At 35.8% G+C, this 19323-nt stretch overlaps 1 protein-coding gene across 1 annotated transcript in view; it reads left to right on the top strand.

Moving 5' to 3' along the window:
• LOC120422173 (fatty acyl-CoA reductase wat-like) overlaps window positions 1–19323 on the top strand; it is a 68973-nt gene that overhangs the window by 37826 nt on the left and 11824 nt on the right. The window contains exon 6 of the mRNA XM_039585549.2: window positions 929–1038. Coding sequence (XP_039441483.1) covers window positions 929–1038 — 110 coding nt within the window. The remainder of the gene's footprint in view (window positions 1–928; window positions 1039–19323) is intronic.

Raw genomic sequence — 19323 nt, 5'->3', positions numbered from 1 at the left:
CTTCTTCAAACATACACCCAGAACTGGGCATCGGCATACGACAGGATAAAGAACACGATTCGGTAGTAAAATGGTACTGTGTGCGGACGGAGAGGATAAATCCCGAAATTACCGAGAGTACTTTACTCATGGGTTCATTTTCCAAAAAAGTTCATCTATCAAAAAAAAAAGTACCGGTACCGAGACTCGAACCCAAGACCTTCGGCTTATTGAACCGTGCCTTTGCCGTATGGGCCACCATGGTTCGGTGACTAAGTGGCGGCCATTTGTCCATATAAGCCACTCAATAGGATGAACTGTTTCAATGAACGAATGAACACGCGAGAGGTCTTTACTCTCGCAAAATAGTACGTTTCTTTTCAGGAGGACTATCCCCTCGATCTGTAACTTTGGGTGTAGATAATACACAGACAAAGTTCATCCAAATAAAAAATATACAAGGAGAAGTCGGTTTGCAAAAACGTAGAGTATTACTTAACTTATTTGGATATTCTATTATGTTGTTTTATGGCATAATTTATTTATTTATTATTTGATAATTTATGTTTTGGTAATTTTTTGTGACAAAACCGTTACAAAAATATTTCCAACTATTTATCTCCCTTACACTCCTAAAATTTTGAAGTTTTTTATCTAAAACCATAAAAATATATTTTTAGTTTACCAAAATCATAAAAAAAGCTGATATCTTTAAAATTTCAAAATAAAGAGAGCAAAATTTAACCATTTTTATTGATTGAAAATTAAAAGTCACAGATTGATTTGAACAAACGACTCTTAACTATATCATCAAATCAGTACATTTTTAATTACCAAAACCTTGGATTTGCCCGCTCAATAAGCTCAATCACACACCACCACATCCTGTCAGCTGACCGACCACCACACTAAATTACCCCTTTCCCCTCTTTCCCCCCAAACCAAACAGCTTGCTGGACAAGTGGCCAAATACCTACACATTCACCAAGGCGATCGCCGAGGACGTGGTCCGGCAGAACAGCAGGGGCATGCCGATTGGCATGTTTCGGCCGGGTATTGGTAAGTACCAACCAATCCTAACCTAAGTCAACAACCAACACCGCAGTCAACCCTGCGTAATGACCGTTAGAGAAGAAGGAGGAGGGGGTTCCATGGTCTCTCCTAACCAGTGATGGTCGTAACTTTAAATGGAAATTTGCAACCGCAGAACCACTTGCAGGGCATGTTGTGTACTAACTAAGTACAAACTAACCTTGTGAGCCAGTGAGTACGGTAACCGCGGCGCACGAACCCAGTGACAAAGTGGCAAGATCGTTCACCGCGTGTGGACTAGGACGACCGGGCGGTGTTTCGAAAGGTTTTTCTTCAGGCCGGCTGGTATCGACAGCCAAGCTTGGGAAATTCTAACAACTTTCAACTCATAAGCCCGAGCCAATTGGCACGTAGATCAACCAGCTCTCCGAGACGGCAAGCAGATCAGTGATCTTGCCAATTCCACTTTTGAGCATGGTGGCATTCAGACCTGGCCTGCGGGGTGGTATCGATTAAAGTGGTTTTCCATTTCCACCCGACCACCTTCGAACAAGAAAACCTTAAATTACCAGAGCCTCTCAGCTGACGACGGTGCGAAAACCAGTTTCGCAAGAACGCACCAATCTTTTTCTTTTTCTTCTTAAAACTGGAGGCAGGTTCGTCGCCTATGACGACGAAGGCTCCGTATGGAAATTGGCACGCAAAATTTCATGCAAATCTTCCACGGAATCGAACGGATTTGCAGGTTGATTCATTGCCGATTTGGACCGGTGCCATTTGTTGCATCATCAACCTTATCCAGTTGAATCAGCTGTGGAGTTGTTTCATTCCATGCGGAGGCTGAAAACTTTGCCACAGATCCGGATTTGATGCGACGACGACGACGATGTCGTCGGGATATGCAAACGGATGGTTTTGCATATTTTTTGCGCTGGAAACTGGGTCATGGCCTTGGTCTTCAGATGCCAGATTTTTTGAATTTTGTTTTGCGGATTTATCAGTGGTAATCTTTTGAGGAATCCTGATGAAAGTAAAAATTAAATTGCTACTTCTTTTGAAATGTTACTAAATTAAGTAATCTCAAGAATATCAATCAATGTTGCAAGTTTCTTCAAAATGAATCCTTGATAAACCATCTACGATTTGTGGTTCCAGGGATATCGCAATTTAGAATTGGAGGTTTTGCACAATTTCGCGGAAGAGGTAAAATTTTGGAATGATGCTACATTTTTAATTTTTGTTTTTTTTTTTTTATTTTGCCCAAACTCACGAGAAAATTCGGCCTTTTCGGTGCCTCTCATTGTGTGTCATTGGTTCACCCTTTCAAGGCTCCATTCAATTTTGGCAGCTTTCCATACAAAAATGGTACGTAAATATTTGAAAATCTGTATTCTTTGAAGGAATTTTCTGTTCGGTTTGGTATCTTCCGCAAAGCTGTAGGCTATTCAGAAAAAAATGGAACACGGAATTTTTTTCAGATATAATAATTTTTGAATTTTTTTGTGTGCTAAAGGGGACAAAAAACCGCAATTTTTTATGATATAAAAGTATGGAAACATTTTTTTTCTGCCATGTTGTGATTTTTTTTAAATGTGTTGTTTGGAAAAAAAAATAAAAAAAAATGTTTGACCTTAAAGCCGTTTTTCGATATTCTATGATTGTCCTTTCCTAAAAATATTTTAGTCGAAAAGTAGAGCAAATTTCCAACAAATTAAAAAAAAAAGAAGTTTTTTAAAGTCTTATCAAAACAGGCTTTTTTCTAGCACCAATATCTCCGAAACTAATAGTCCAATATTCAATGTGAAAAAGTGAAACATTAGTGAAATATTCTGATCTTTTCTAAAAAATAATATTTTTAACATTTTGGAATCAAGTTTATCAAAGGCGTAATATTGAATATTTGAACAGTTTTTGAAATAAGTATTTTCCGCAATTTTCATTATCAAAATATCTTAACAACCAAAAGTCGGATCAACAATGCGGAAACAAGAAAAAAAATAGAAAATGCATCAAACAGAAAACTTCTAGAGTTTTTTAAGTTACTATAAGCTATTGTCTCTCACATGTTTATAGGATCTTAAAAAAAAAACTTTAGACTTATACGATACGGTATTTTCTTTAAAAAATTGCTTTTAAAAACTCGAGTCGTAGAATCAATTCGGCAATTAAAATGGTTTCATTTGACGTATTTAAATGAAAATTTAAATATATCAAGAAGGGTTGTGCAGAAGAATAAGTTCAATCTGTTTAAAAGTTTTTGAATGGAGAAATCTCAGTTTGAAGTAAAAGTTTTATGGAACGATAGTGGGTTAAATATGAAAAAAATGAAGGCCTGGTTGTGGAATGATGTTAATCTATTTTTTAATTTAAAAAAGTTTTATGTTAAAAAAAATCAAAATGAATTTCCAAGGTAAATAAAAAGCTTTACAAACGTAATTCCATAATAATTATTTTTGTTCTCTTTTAACTTGTGTCAATTTTAATCATGATCGAACTGGTCACAGGACTTCTTTGAAAGCAATGTTATGTTTGTGTAGCATGGATTCATTTTACTCACTTTACAATTACTTTGATACAAAAATAGTATTTCTCAACAAAAAACATCTCAAAGGTTCAGCTCTTACAAAAACGTATTCTCTTGAGGCAGTGCAATTTTTTACAAGCAGTCAAGCCATTAATTGATCCTCACATTACTTCAACCACTAAAGTTGCTGGTTTATACAATTTTGTTCCAACATATTAATCAGAACCTAGAAATCCCGGGAATTACCGAGAAATTTGCTGAAAAAATCCCGTTTCCAGGTATTTTTGTAAACCCATGAAATTGGACGCCAACTCAATACTAATCGTTCTTAAACCTTGATAAGAATTACACCGAAAACAAAATAACAAGACATTGTGTAAGAAAAAGCAAATCGGCCAACCTGTTTCACCAACTTGCCCTAGATTCTCAACTAGCTTGCGCTAGTTCGGCCAATTAGCCATCATCAGCAAACAAGTAAACATAAAAATCACCCTTTCCAGCGCAAAGTGACAACAACGCCATCAACAACAAAAGCTTTTTTAAGATCCTACCGCAGTTGCTTCGCACAACTCAAGAAACCACTTCCAATTTCAATGGTTCCAACTCATGAAAAAAGAAACAAGTGCCTCTCATTGAATCGTCAGGTGCATTCCAGAACTTTATTTTATTTTGCTTCTTTTTGCCGAAAGTGAAAGGACCACATGGTAACAAATTGTCGAAGACGATAAAAAGTTCCACCATTCATAAACAAGTTTCAAGAACCTCGACGAGTAAATCTGGCTGAACAATTGAAAACGTCTTAAATTATCAAGATAAATGAGTTAAAAAATGTTTTGTTAGACAATTTACTAAGTTTAAGAATCATTTTTAAAGTTTTTTTTAACTATCTCCTATTTATGTTAAAGTTCTCATTGAAATGCTGGAAATTAGTCCAACCTTCAAATCCCTTTCCCGGTCAAAATAAGACTGAACTTTTCAGCGAATATGCAACGGAGCGGGTTTGCCTTGAAAGTTGGACTCTTTATGTGATGAAGTTGCAAGTTGACTAGCGGAGTTCGTTGAATTTGATGCAAGTTTGTGTGAAAATTGTTGTTTTGACCGGCGGCGTGTTTGTATTTTATTGATGGGGTTGTAAACAAATAAACATGCTTTGAAGACGAAAGTTAAACAGTTGGCTACTAAAAACGAAGTTGGTGGGAAATGACAGTTTCCGGATTAGTTGTATTTTACTCTTTTATTACTACACTCACATCCCGGTGATTTGACATCTTTTAGTTTGTACACCGATAGATTAATTTTTGTGCTAAATTGCTTACTTTTCATGACTAAAATAAGAGTCTCGAAAAGTTTTACATTCTGAAATATTTGATCATAAAAATAGTAGTCATAAGTTGTTCAAGCCTCTGGCATTAATTGTCTTTAGTCATTCTTAACAAAGATTTTTTTTAATGCTCACAACAATTTTAACTTGGTTTTAACTTACCTTTTGATAAGGGTCGATAACCTGTAAAAGAAAAATAAAGAATAAGTTAAGTTTTAAAATCATTTTTTACATAAAATAAAGTCTTGCGTAGACTCGATTTCATCGATAAACATTTTTTTTCATGTAGCTTAAAATAAGGTGTTCAATTAGATTTATCTAAACTCAAATTAACTTGAAGTGTTCTTCAAAGACACAAAAACCAAACACCCCGAGAGATCTCAACAAACAGGTGTTCGATATGCACTTGAATGATTAATTTTTGCCCCGTTTTTTCTGGCAACTCCACCGGGGCAGACTTCCTCAAGTGCCCAATTACAATTTCTTGCATCCGTGTCAACTCCAATGCTCTCCAACGCCAAGACGTCACACGACCGCAAACACTTCTGCGTCAATCCACTCGACGTGACGAACGTAGAATCGACCTTTGAGAACAAACTTTTCAGTGAAATCGCATCCTGCTGCGAGTCTCGATAATCACACCACAAACAGTGCCTAATTTTCGGCTTACTCGAGTTGAACCTGCCGCGGCCACCTTCACCGCAAAACATGTGTGTGCCTAACAATGTAATTGCTGGCCGACCTTAACCTTGCGGGCGCATCTGGTGTTGAAAAGCAGTACGTCGTACATGACTCTTTTTTCTTCGTCTAAATTATTAAGATATTCGGCAGACGTCGTCAATGAAACACTAACCAGGTACTCTTGAGAGGTGTCGTACAGATCTTGTCTGTCTTTCACTACAGGCGGTCAAGTACGTGTCCGTACAGCATGATGATCTTCCTGATCCGCGTGGCCTATGTGGCATTGACTTTGAACGAAACCCACAACAATAACTACACAAAAAGTTGTCTTCAAACAACCAACCCCTGAGTCGGCACCTTTCATGGATGTTGATGAGGTCAATTATCGTTACCATGTTTGAAGATGCGATCGCATAATTAATACCAATTGTTTAGGGCACAGCCGTTTATGACTGTTCCATTTGCATCTTTCTTTTTTATTAAATCAACGTCATTTCCTGATTCGTGCACTTCAATTTAATTATTAAATAATTGCCCCGCGAACTCTTCTTGATGGTCAAGCAATTTTAATGCAATTATCATGATTCTTGAGGAGAGGTGCAACCGCCCCTTTCTTCCGCCAGCTTTGTAATTCTATAAAGAGAGGGTCATCATGGCCGTTCTTAAAAGTCTTCTGTGGTACTTTCGCGCATTTTGCGCGCAAAGGACACACCTCCCCTTAAAAGCTGTGTTTTCGCAACAAAAAAGGGGGTGAAAAGTGCTACCAGAAGCTAATTCTATACAGTCGCGCGGTAAAAGCTTTTTCAACCGTCATAAGAGGCGAAATTGCGTAATTGCAGACGCGTTGATGGACGCATTTAAAATCAGGATTTTAGAAATATAAAATCTTCCTCTTCCTCTTTTTAAAAGATTTTTTATCATAAATCCAGTCTTACCAACTCTTCGCAAATTATTAAAATTTATGTTAAAGTAACGTCGGAACACTCGTTAAGAGTTTAACGATTTCCATAGAGATCCTAAGGTTACCTAACTGATCTTTTACAATCCTTTGTCAAACCATTACAAGAACCAGTTTTCATACCGACTCTCGAAAATATTTCCACCAAAACACTTCCGGGCGCGAGACCGGCTATAACAATAGGTAAACCCTATTGTATACGAGATTAACCCCCGTTGAACTCTTCCAAAGACCCGAACTGACCAAACTGGATCTCTGGGCTGCGACACAGTGTGGTCGTGTGTGCATATCCTGTGGCGGCTTGCGGCACTTGTCAACCTTCGACCGGTGCTCCAAACGAGATGGTTAAACTTTTACGACCGTGACTCGTGATTATGATCTGCGTTGATCGCCATAACGCGATTGCGATCTAAGATTGCGTGCTCCGCTCCGCGATCAGCAGCGACGCTTGGTCATGGGTTCGGTTTCATTGGATTAGTAGAGTACCATAATTGATTCTCAACCTTACCTACCATAATGTTGCGTTGGTTTTGAAAACATCAAAGTTTAATTTTGCAAAGATGAAAAAAATATAATTAAACGTTACCTCTTGTTTTTGTAATTTCAAACTTAATTTATATGTAAAATGAGTAATGAAATTACACCAAAAAACGTTACTTAATCCACCTTAAGGTGGTTGGTGCCTTCCTCGCATTTATGTTGTATTTTAGGTTGTATTTACAAATTAATTTAAGAGTTTTTTTTATTTATTTTTTATAATTATTGATTTAACTTGAACAGCAACTTTCAATTTTTTTTTTGCCAACTCTCCAAAACAAATGAGAAAAGTCTCATGAGTTATAAAAAAAAATTAAAAAGTTCGTGTAAATCTTTGTCGAGACAAAATGATGCAGCAACATAATCAATACAGATTTTTTTCCAGAAGAGACGCAGACACTGCTTAAGCAATGTGGCAACCGGGCGATACGCATGCAAGGGGGTGTGGCTGCCAATCCCCCGCGTGGACCAAAATCCCTACGCATGCTGCGCGACTCTCGCGCGTAAGCAAAAAGATCCGGCCTTTGAGGTTATGCAAAAATCACCCTTTTTTGCGGGACTGGGCCATTCGGCAGAAAATTATTCGGCAGAATGACATTCGGCGGAAAGCCGAACGGCAGAAAAACAATCGGCGGAATGGGTCATTCGGCAGAAAAGGTCATTCGGCAGAAAATACGTTTGGCAGAAAAGCTTGTTCGGCAGAAAATCAATTGGCAGAATGTCATTAGGCGAAATGGTACAAATGGCAGAATAACTCGTTAGGCCGAATAAGTCGTTTGGCAGAATGTCGTTTAGCGGAATAGTACAAATGGCAGAATAACTCATTGGGCCGAATAAGTCGTTTAGCAGAAAACCATTCGGCAAAAAGCTTTGTTTGGCAGGATCTCTTCTTAGTTGGAAACGTTGGAAAACAATACACAAAACAATCAAATCAAATATCAAATTATTCGCTCTACAGCATTGCCTTGGCGTTCTCGATTGCGAGATTCCTACTCGAAACTAGGTGTTCGAAGGCTTGATTGTTGAGGCAATTGCAAACCTCTTTTTACACCTTACCTTCCATCCACCCCGGGATTCGAACTGACGACCTTCGGATTGTTAGTCCAACTGCCTACCAACGACTCCACCGAGGCAGGACCCAGGGAGACGACTCCTACACCTGGACTGAGCTAACGACCTAACCTTTTTTAGGTTAGTCCGGGGCCAACATTTACTTCCCGTCTGACGGAATGCGTGATCAGACAAATCTCGTCTCGAAAAATGCCACCGGGACCGTCTGGGATCGAACCCAGGCCGACTGGGTGAGAGGCAATCACGCTTACCCCTACACCACGGTCCCGGCTACACAAAACACAAAACAACAATGAATTAAAAAATCAATTTGTTTACACTCAAAATCAAAGTACAAAAAGATCACATTTTCGCGGTACTTTTGTGCACCTTGCTGAGTCCATCGTGCTGTCTTGTCGTACGTCGTATTTGACGTTCCAAGAAAAACGAGTTTTAAAATTTGATCTTGAATAAACAAAAACGTGAGCACGCAATGTAAACAATAACAATTACGTTTTGTTTGGTTAACCATTCTGTTCATTGCCCCGAAGTTTGGCTGAATTTAGTTTCCGGAGTCCCGAAATATAATTGAAATGGTTTACGGAAGTCGAGCTCGTATCTGTGTCAAATGCTTTCTGACCTGAAATCCCTTTGGCCAATTGGGTCCTTAAATGAAGTTTCAATTTGTGATATTAGTTGTCATAACGATAAAGCTAATTTATCTGAGTACAATGTTCCTTTAAACGACCGCAAAGGATTTAAAAAGGATTTTTAATTCAATTTAAAAAAAAACCCTTGAAAATGATTTATATATATATATCGAAAGGTCGGGCATAAAAAACAAAATTTTCGTTTTACTTGCTACTGGCACTGATAAGCCGAGAACTAAATTTGAGAATTGATCCACCAGTTAAAAAATTAACTTCACGGTCCTTCTTGACAGGAAAGGTCCTACTTGACAGCCCGTTCCAAGAGGACCATAGTTGATCCATCGAAAAAATGTTGTCTTGTCAATTTTTTTGCATTAAAATGAAAAAAAAAAGTGATCACAAATGGTGTTTTTTTACAGTTGTCCATAAAAATTTACATAGGGCTTTAGTACCCAATTGTCGCACTTACATCAAATTTCAGACTGTGTCAAGATAGCACGACAAGTTTGAAACTTCTTTCATATGGAAAGTGACAAAAATTGCACGAAGTTTTTTTTTTTTTTGTTTTTATGGAATATCTCAGTATTGAAAACGAATTTTGGGGGTCTGTTTCTATAATGGTACGTTCGTTTGAGGGCTAGTTTCGCACTGAGTGCCGCACTCAGAGCTGTCAAAGTGTTTGTTTGAAGAAACTCGCGCTAGTTCCGCACAAGTTTCACCGCCATCTTGGAACTGAAACTCTAGTGCTTTTCGATATATTTTTCAGTTTCATGCGAGTTCCACGCACACTGACAAATGACGTTCGATTGAACCAAAACTGGCACCGACGAGTGCGTCACTCAGTGCCGCACCGGCTCTTTAAACGAACGTACCATAAGTTTAATATAAACTAGCGCTCCTATTCCGTGTACGTATCGGTTGTTGCGTTTGACACGGAATACATAATCGATTCGAATTGAATTCCGTTTCAGAATTCCGATTGATTGACTGGGAATAATTTTCACTTGTACTGCACAAAATTTCACAATTCTAATGATAATGGCAAACACGACAATGTAGGTTAGGGTAGAGAAAGAACAATGATAAAATTGCTCTCACAAGTAGTAGTTTCAACCAAACAAGCTCATATTTTGGGAAAAGGTGTGTCTACACGATACACGTCTGCCATAATAGTGGCTTTGGTTATGAAAGCTCCCTTGAAAAGTTATTCATTAATGATTGATTCTGCGGTGTAAAAGTAAATTATGGACAAAAATAAGTTTTTCGCTCATAGGCTGCCATAAACACCAAAACTAACATTTCTCCAGATTTTTTTCGACGTTTCATAGGGAATGAGTTGGGCTACAATGTCCTTTCATTTGGTTTGACCAAAATTAAGAATATACCCAGAATCCAGGGCTGCCTCATTGTTGCCCACTCCTTTCAGCCCATGGGTAACAATGAGACACTTTGATTTTTCTTCTTTTCAAAATCTCTGTAACTAGGGCGTCCAATTTTCCCGGGTTTTGAATTTCCCGGGAAACGGGAAAAATATTTTTGAAATCCCGGGAATTCCCGGGATTCAGGGAATTTTAAAAACATTAATAAAATCTATGTTTTCAAGCTAAAAATCATGGATTTAGCTCAATACTGTTCATTGGTGAAAATCTACTCTTCAATCTGAACAAGAATAGCCGTTTTTAGATAGCTTAAAAGATTAGTTTTTGTTCTTCGTTGTGCTTTGGTTTTTAAATGTATCAAAAAATTTAATCCAATGTGATTCAAATTAAATAAGTCTCTTATAAATACATATTTTTATTTTTTTATATGACATGACCAGAAAAGCTTCAACAATTTTTTAAAATGTCTAAAACAACAAATAAAAAAAACAGCAAATAAAATCATACCAACAAATGTAAAATTTAAGATAAGTTTAGACATTCATGTTCTATATAGAAAATATTTATTGATTAATCTAAAACAAATAAATAACAAAAAATATTTTACAAATTATCTTAAAGTCCCTACCGCCAGGGTAGGCAATGGGCAAAAAACCATCGCGAAGCCCTCGTTTGATTTATTACCTTCCAGTTACAGAATTCACTATAATGATGTATGAAGCAATTGTAGATTTTGTACAAACGAACAATTTTGTAGAACATTGTTTTGTTCTAAAGTGAATGCTGTTGACACTAGAGCGTAAACAATGTCTAAAAATGCCACCATCGGCGTCCCTCACTCGCGATGGTGAGGGGATTTTTGTTTACGCTCTAATGTCAACAGCATTCAGTTTAGAACAAAACAATGTTCTACAAAGTTGTTCATTAGTAAAATATCTACGAGTGCTCCATACATGATTATAGTAAATTCTTTAACTGGAAGGAAATAAATTAAAAAAGCTTTTTGGAGGTCCATCGGCAAATACCTTCCCTGCCTACCGCCAACTGGAGAAAATCTGGACTACATACTGAATAAGTACACGAGATTTTAGAGCAATTAATGTGGTGTACTAATTGTTTTGTTCTGTTTCTGTTTTAACCGAAATCAATCAGAAAAATCAAAACATTATGCAAAAAAAATAAACTAAAACAGCTGATCTGATTCGATACATTTGTCTTGGTTGCCAAAGATGTTTCATAAAAAAATATAAAAAATACTTTTTTTTCAATTTAAATTCATGAATATAAAAGTGAAGAGAAAATATTTCAAGCGCTAGGCAATTTACGGCAATTTACGGATCTAACAATTATTCTCCATAAGTAAAATTAATGCTGATATATGCTTAATATTTTATTTTTATTTTATAATCGTTGTTCATCTATTTCCAAACAAAATCTGAATTTCCAGACCAAAATTTGATATTTTTTACCGATTTCGGGGATTCCCGGGATAAAATATAAAAATCCCGGGATTCGGGAATTCCCGGTTTTGGAAAAATCCCGGGAATTCCCGGGATGGACGCACTGTATGTAACTCTTTCAAAATATTAATTGAAAGTCATTTTTGGCATATTTATTGAGTTTTAACTTCATTTAACAAAAAATATAAAGTTTTTTGGAATAAATATATGGATTTTACAAAATTCTATTACTTTTTGGTATAACTTTTGTTAATTAAAGTTTCAAGTTGGTAAAATTGCTTTAAAATAATTAAGGCAAGTTACCTGCAACGGAACAATACAAAAACATGACGTTTTATTGGAAAATAATTGATTTTCGTAGAGTGTCTCATTGTTCCTGCCAAGTGCGTTGAATAACTCGGGCTGTAGACGTAATACCGATGTCGTATTTTTTTTTTCCAGTCTCCCAACTCCAAATAGGCATCCTTGACTGATTAAAAAAATAGTTTGGATTGAATATAAAGTTTACTACTTACTTAGTATGAAAGTTTATATAACTCTGGAAATTATATATAAAACTTCAAAAAACTTATCTTATCTTATCTAAACTTAATTACCATAGAATCAATATATTACCATAGAATTGCTAAATAAACATTCTGGAGTGGGTATAACACCGTTTGGGGGTCTTTGTATCGATAGAATAGATTTTTCGTTGGAATTACGTTTAATCCCGGAATTTCGTCGTCGGAAAATCCGCCGGCATCCGAACCGGTCCACAATTCACAAGTCAATCTATGTGGCATCGGAAAGGGCATACAATTTTCGATCTTTTGATACCCATACATCTAAGTTTTCTATAAAACCCACGTTTTTAAATACTTAGGCAAAAACGTTGTTATGGTTTTGTTTGAGCAATCTGCCAAAAATGTATGGACTTTCGTAATTTTTGTTCTCGTGGATTAAACTGGGCAAAAAGCCCAGGTATTTAAAAAAGTGGGTTTTATAGAAAACCTAGATGTATGGGTATCAAAAGATCGGAAATTTTATGCCTTTTAAAGATTTGTCTGGTCACGCCTTCCGTCGGACGGGAAATTGAATGTTGGCCCCCGTCGGACCTACAGGTTAAGTCGTAAGCTCAGTCCAGGTTGTCTCACTGGGTCCTGTCTCGATAAAGTTGCTGGTAGGAAGTTAGACAAAAATGACTTTGTCTGCCAAATATTATTCTGCCTTATGATATATTCTGCTTAATGATCTTTTCTGCCATTTGTTTGTCTGCCTTCTGTACTTTTCTGCCATATGAACCTTTCTGCCTTATGTGCTTTTCTGCCAATCGACGTTCCGCCAAATGACCCTGTCTGTCATTTGACCTTTTCTGCCGAACATTTTTCTGCCATTCGTACTTTTCCGCCGAATGTACTTTCTGCCGAATGTTTGTCTGCCGAATGACCTTTTCTGCCTTTTGGTTGTCTGCCGAACGTCATTCCGCCGACCGTCATTCTGCCGAATGGCCCAGTCCCCTTTTTTGCAGCTACAAAAAAACTTTTTCTTGGCATAACTTTAAAAGTACTTCATTAAACAGAATAAAATTTAATAGGGTCTTAGGGGACCCCAAACCGAATAGAATAAGGCGGATCCGGCCAAAATCGGTTCAGCCAGTTCTGAGATAATCGTGTGGAAAAAAAATCATGTCTACACACATCCCCACAGACATTTGTTCAGAATTTGATTCTGAGTCGATAGGTATACGTGAAGGTATATCTAGGAGTCGTATTTAAGAAGTTCATTTTTCGAGTGATTTTATAGCCTTGGCTCAGTGAGGTGAGGAAGGCAAAAAGATGGAAATTGTCCAATTTTGCCTTTTTCACATAAACTTTGAATCAAAAACTGAAGAAAGCTTTTCTGAAGACACCAAAGTTTTTGCAAATGTGAACTTTTGGTTAAAAATTGAGGTGATTCACGATTAGGGTGTTTTTGATACTTTAAATTTTTAGTAATATTTTTAGGATTTTTTTCTCTTCTAGAAAATTGTTGAACTTAAGAATCAAAAGTTACAGCTATTTTAATGTTAAAAGATGTAAATTTCAAACTTAAAAAAAGTTCAATTATATTTTTTTTTAAACAAAAAAGTAGGTTTTTAAAACTCAAACTTCTCTTAAACTTAACCCTAGATAGCTAAGTGAAAAAATCTGATTTTTGAAGGTTTGCTCTGATGCCATTAACAACATTTGTCGTAGAAGGCGTTGATTGCGAGATAAATCAACTTTATAGAAGAGAAAAAAATATAACCACCTTGATTTTCAAACAATACAAAAGTTGCCCATTCACATTTGCAACAACTCTTCTAAAGACACCAAAGCTCCATAACTTGACCATTTTTCCGGTTTTGTTCAAAAAAGTTTCATTCGACTCGGTTAAAGGTCCCATGCATAACTTTGAATGAGAAGTTCAAAAGTTATGTTTAAAAATGTGTTTTCACATAAATCCGATTTTTTAATAAGTGGCCATAAATAGACAAACCATCAGCGTTGGATTAACTATCCAAAGAAAGACTTACAAAACAGTCTAAAATTTTGAAAAACTGGCAACCCTGTTTAAAGCTATTGCTACTTATGGATATTTATGTACTTATTTAAAGTTTGATCACACTTATCTGTATCAATCCTATGTCCGGATCCAGCATCCGACCTATTGTTAGATAGGTAATTAAGAGATCTTCTAAAAGCTTGAAGATCTTGCAACCCTGTCTCAATTTATAACCACTTCGCAGTAACATTTTTTACGGTGCAACAAAGTTGTAGAGCAGGCAATTCGACTTTTGACAGTTAAATTAAATAATCGGGTTTGCTTTAAACCACCACGAATTCAAATGTTTAAACAATGCACCGTTCAAATCAAAATAATATTAAAAATTATCACTTTTTGATATAGCTACTATAAAGTTTAACTTTTTAGCCCCAATGCTCCATGCTGATAAATATAACTTTTTGCCTTCCGTCGTGAAACTACTTACTTTTCCTGTCATTCTTGAACGACGAAATAGGCTTCTTTTCTGTACCAAAAATAACAGAATCGAAATAAATGCTGGGTGCTGAAAAGTTGAACGTTTTCAGCACTTGTTTCGAAAAGTAGCACCTTTCAACTTTTTTTTTTATTTACACGATTTATTGACAAAATACATGGAAATTTGATTATAAAATTTCACTCGATGGGTGTTTTTCGGAATTGCAAAAAATGTTTTATGGAACTCGTTGCAAAACTTTAACGGTGAACCTCGTTGGATAAATGTACTACTCGTGCTGAAAAAATCCTCTTTTTGCAACTTGTTGCATAAATTACTATTTCGATTCTGTTATTTTTGGAAGAAAAAAAGTAGGCCGTTTCGTCATTCAAAAATGACAGGAAAAGTGAGCAGTTTCACATTTTTAAAATTCAAAATAAACGTTGCAATTCAAAATGACTGTGCATTTTTTTTTTGTGTGCACTTAAAACGTTTTAGGCATTTTAAGTATTTTTTCGATAAATGCTTATGTTATGCAATTTAAAAATACTTTAAGAAAGAAAACCACAACTGCAAAAAATGTTTTTGAAAGGCCGAGTAAATTTCCTTTTTAGACTTTGGTGATCGGACAATCAGCTAAAGTTAAAACTTTGTAAATAATGAGATTTTCTCACTTTTACCTAATTAGCTCTTAATACTTCAACTAGCAATATCTCGGAAACTATTGGATGCACTTTCAATATTGGAAAAAATAAACGTTTCTTAAAAATCTCAAAGAATGTTTGACCATTTTAATAAAAATATTTGTATTTTTTTTTTCAAAAATTTTGAAGTTAGTTTATTGAAAAAAGCAGAAAATTTCATTTTTTTCACATTGAAGCTTGTACCAACAGTTTCCGAGATATTGCCAGTTCAAAAATAAACAGTTCAAAAGCCGCGTGTTTTGACGTTTCGTACAAGTGTCCTCACAAAGTGTGTACAAAGTACACGTACGCGACTGCTGTAGAGTCAAGGACTAATCAGGTATTTTATTTAATTTATGTGTACCTATTTCTTTTGAAAAGTACTATTCATAACCTACAACTTTGCACAAGACATGAAATTGATCAGAAAATTCCTTCTCAACATATAGATTTTCGAATATTAACATGACCAGCCCGCAAAATTGTATAGAGCCATGCATGGAAAAACTAATGATAGAAAATGGCTCCTTTGATCAAGGGATAGACAAAGTTTGATTTTAAAAAATCAAAGAAAAGTTGATTTGCGATAACTTTGAGAATAACTCCTGTATAACGTATTTATACAACTTTAAAAAAAGAAAATAACTGGAAATTTATACTTTGTACTGAAATTAGTTAGATTAAATGAGATTTAATACAATAATTGAAATTGATTCAATAAGTGGTCTTTATTTATAAATTGAAAAGCACATTGTTTTCGCTAAGAAGCACCAACGGGGAAAATCGTTTAGAATGAAAAAGTGATAATTGATGATAACAGCATCCATCAAAACAAAACAAAAAATCCCCCCAGCCCAAAGAGTCACCTCCAACTCAAATCACACATATCAACCGCCACCAATATTGACGTCTACGCGAGGGGGTACCTATTTACTCAACCGCGCAAAACCCGCACAAAACAAACAAATTTAGCGTTCAAAATCAACCCAAGCCGGGGCGTCGAGTGTGTAACTCATCATCACCCCGGTGGCGGCAGTTCGCTGAACGAAATGCGAGCGTGCTGTATTTCACGGCTATATTAAGAAACCGTCACGTGTCCCCACCGGCGCGGTGACCGAAAGACACAAAAGATTGCAAAGATCTTACACGCGGGCGGCGGTACCTCCTCGCATGTTTGACCACCGGGCTGATTACCAGCACGAAGTTTCGTGGGTTATTACGTTCGCGATCCATGGTCAGGCAGGCCCAAGAACCAGTTGGACGGACTGTTCGCCAAACCTATCCCCGCCGAGGTCGTTGCTTGTTGCCGGACGCAAAAGTGAAAGACGCACTTGCGATGCACTTGAAAATGAATCAGGGAAAATCCGAATCGGAACAGGTTGTTCAATTCAGAGATATCAATTGCTTCCATCGGGTATAATGTGCTCCTTAAGAAGTCTTGAGATTCAAAGCTGCAAAGCGATGAACTTAAAGACAATGAGGAAGAAACGCCCACGAAATTTTGAACATTCAAAGCTGAAAGTGAAAGGGAAGTCGCTATGAGAACAAATTCTTATTTTGTAACATTAAAATCCTTGAAGAAGTTGATGGCTCTTCCAACTCGATGATCTGCCTTGGGACAGCATCCTGCAAACAACATCAACCAAAGTCTACGAACTCCCTCAATGGTTCATCCTATCCTGTTTTCACAATCAATTTACTCTGATGGCTGAACTTGACCTTCCCACCGCTTTTATGATCTTGTGCGAATCACTCACGCGCCAATCCCATCCATGTCTACATTACAAAACCTACTTCGCACTTACATCATTACTACTCTGACTGAGCAGGTGACCAACAGTCGTCCTCTTCAGGAGTCACTAGTCTCGTTCCATTAACTGGTGATGATGTCCATCAACCTGCTTTGCAGCTACTTACATAATGTCCTCATCGAAGATCACGGTATTGACTAAAAAGTTGAAATGTAGAAGAGAAGTTCAATCCATAAGAAGTAGATCTTGGAATCAAATATCAACTGTTTCTACAGATTATGACTGATACACCTAAATAAAGGAAGGACAAAATTGACAGTATCTGAGAGCGTCCCATTTTCAGCAAATTTAAAACAGAAAAAAATATGAAATCGATCCTGATCTACCTTTTTGCACGTCGCTGTTTGACGTTTCGAGAAAAAACACGCTTTTCAATGTTTGACCTTGAATAAACAAAAACTAGAGCACGCAATGTAAACAATAACAAACACGTTTGGTTTAGCGGACAGTTCTGTGCATAGTCCCAAAATTTGGTTGAATTCGGTCGCCGGAGTCCTGAGTCATAATAACACATTTTTACGGGAGTCGGGCAAGTCCGTGTGTCAAACGCGTTCTGACCTGAAATCCCTTTGACCAATTGTCGCACTTGCAGCAAACTTCAGGGTGTGTCAAGATTGCACGACAAGATTGCAACTTTTTTTATATGAAAAGTGACAACAATGCAAGGAATTTTTTCGGCTTCATAGAATATCTCAGAATTCAAATCTAATTTTGGGAATCTGTGAAGGTCAAACGGTGAGGCATTAAGAGCTGCACAAAATGGCGTCCTTAACTCAATTTGGCCCAAAATCGACGTGCGACAAGATAGCATCACGACGGTTTGATGTCAGAACATTTTGTGCTGGTTGTTAATCGATAAAATTATCGTCTGACGATAACGAATCTATCGTTATCGTTTTTTTGATAATTCTATCGGCGATAATATTATCGCCGATAATATACGATAACTCATTTTTAGAATCTATAAAAAATCAATCATGTTAAATTTTCAATGATTTTACTATGAATATATTTTTTGAAAATGTTGTAAGTTTCAAGGTATAAATATTTTCTCAAAATTGTTCACAAAATACCGTATTTTACGAAGATACTCAAATTTTCATAATTTGGAATATGGGTATCAAACGAAGCGATTTTTTTAAAATGACTTTTCACTTTATAAAAGTATTTTTGTAAAATACTAAAATTTCCACAAAATACCGTATTTTTTTGAAAATACTCAAAATTTCATAATTTGCAATATGAGTATCAAACGAATTGAAATTTTGTATGCTTTTTCAATTTAGTATAGTTTTTTTAACACTAAAATTTTCACAAATCACCGTGTTTAAAAAAAAAACTCCAATTTTCAAAATATGCAATATTGGTATCAAACGAAGCGAAATTTTGTATGCTTTTTTCACATCATCAGATTTTTTTTTTTTGAAAAATACCGAAAATTTCACAAAATACCACATTTTTCGGAAAACACTTAAATTTTCATAATTTGCAATATGGGTATCAAACGAATTGAAATTTCGTATGCCTTTTAAATTTATTAGTTTTAGTTGAATATATTAACACACAAATTTACGTATTTTTTTAAAATGCTCAGATTTTTAAAATATGCAATATTGATATCATGTAAAGCGAAATTTTGCATGCTTCATACATTCAAATTGCGTATGCTTCATACAAAATTTTGCGTCGCTTGATACCCTTATTGCAATTAAACAAATATGAGTATTTCGAAAAAATACGGTATTTTGTGAAAATTCTAGTATTTTCAAAAAAAAACTTTATCAATGTGAAAAAGCAAATATAATTTCACTTCGTTTGATATTCAAATAGCATATTTTGACAATTTGAGTATTTACGAAAAAATACGGTATTTTGTGAAAATTTTATTTTTAACGAAAAAAAACTCTAATAAAGTAAAATAGCATACTACATTTCACTTCGTTTGATACCCATATTGCAAATTAGGAAAATTTGAGTACCGTAAACCGGGGTGACTTTGATAGGATTTCAAATTGTTTTTGGAATATTTTTCAACAGGTAAGGTTTTTCTCAAGATTATTATTTTTAAAACATGTACTGGGGTAGGCCACACTGAATCCATGAACTTTTTTGGAAAAAAAGTTTTTTCAATAGTGTTTAGAAAAATAGTTACGTTAAAAATTCTTAATTTAAATACCGGGGTGACTTTGATAGTCATAGTTTTTCTTGTTAAAATCATGTTTATTTGTACGTTAAATGTTCCATCACTAAAGTAGCTGATATAGTTTTTAAGAAAAAA

This window comes from Culex pipiens, chromosome 2 (genome assembly GCF_016801865.2).
Source record: "Culex pipiens pallens isolate TS chromosome 2, TS_CPP_V2, whole genome shotgun sequence".
NCBI classification, from domain to species: Eukaryota; Metazoa; Arthropoda; class Insecta; order Diptera; family Culicidae; genus Culex; species Culex pipiens.
Note: the sequence above shows the minus strand (reverse complement) of the source record. Positions and strands in the feature narration are given on the sequence as shown.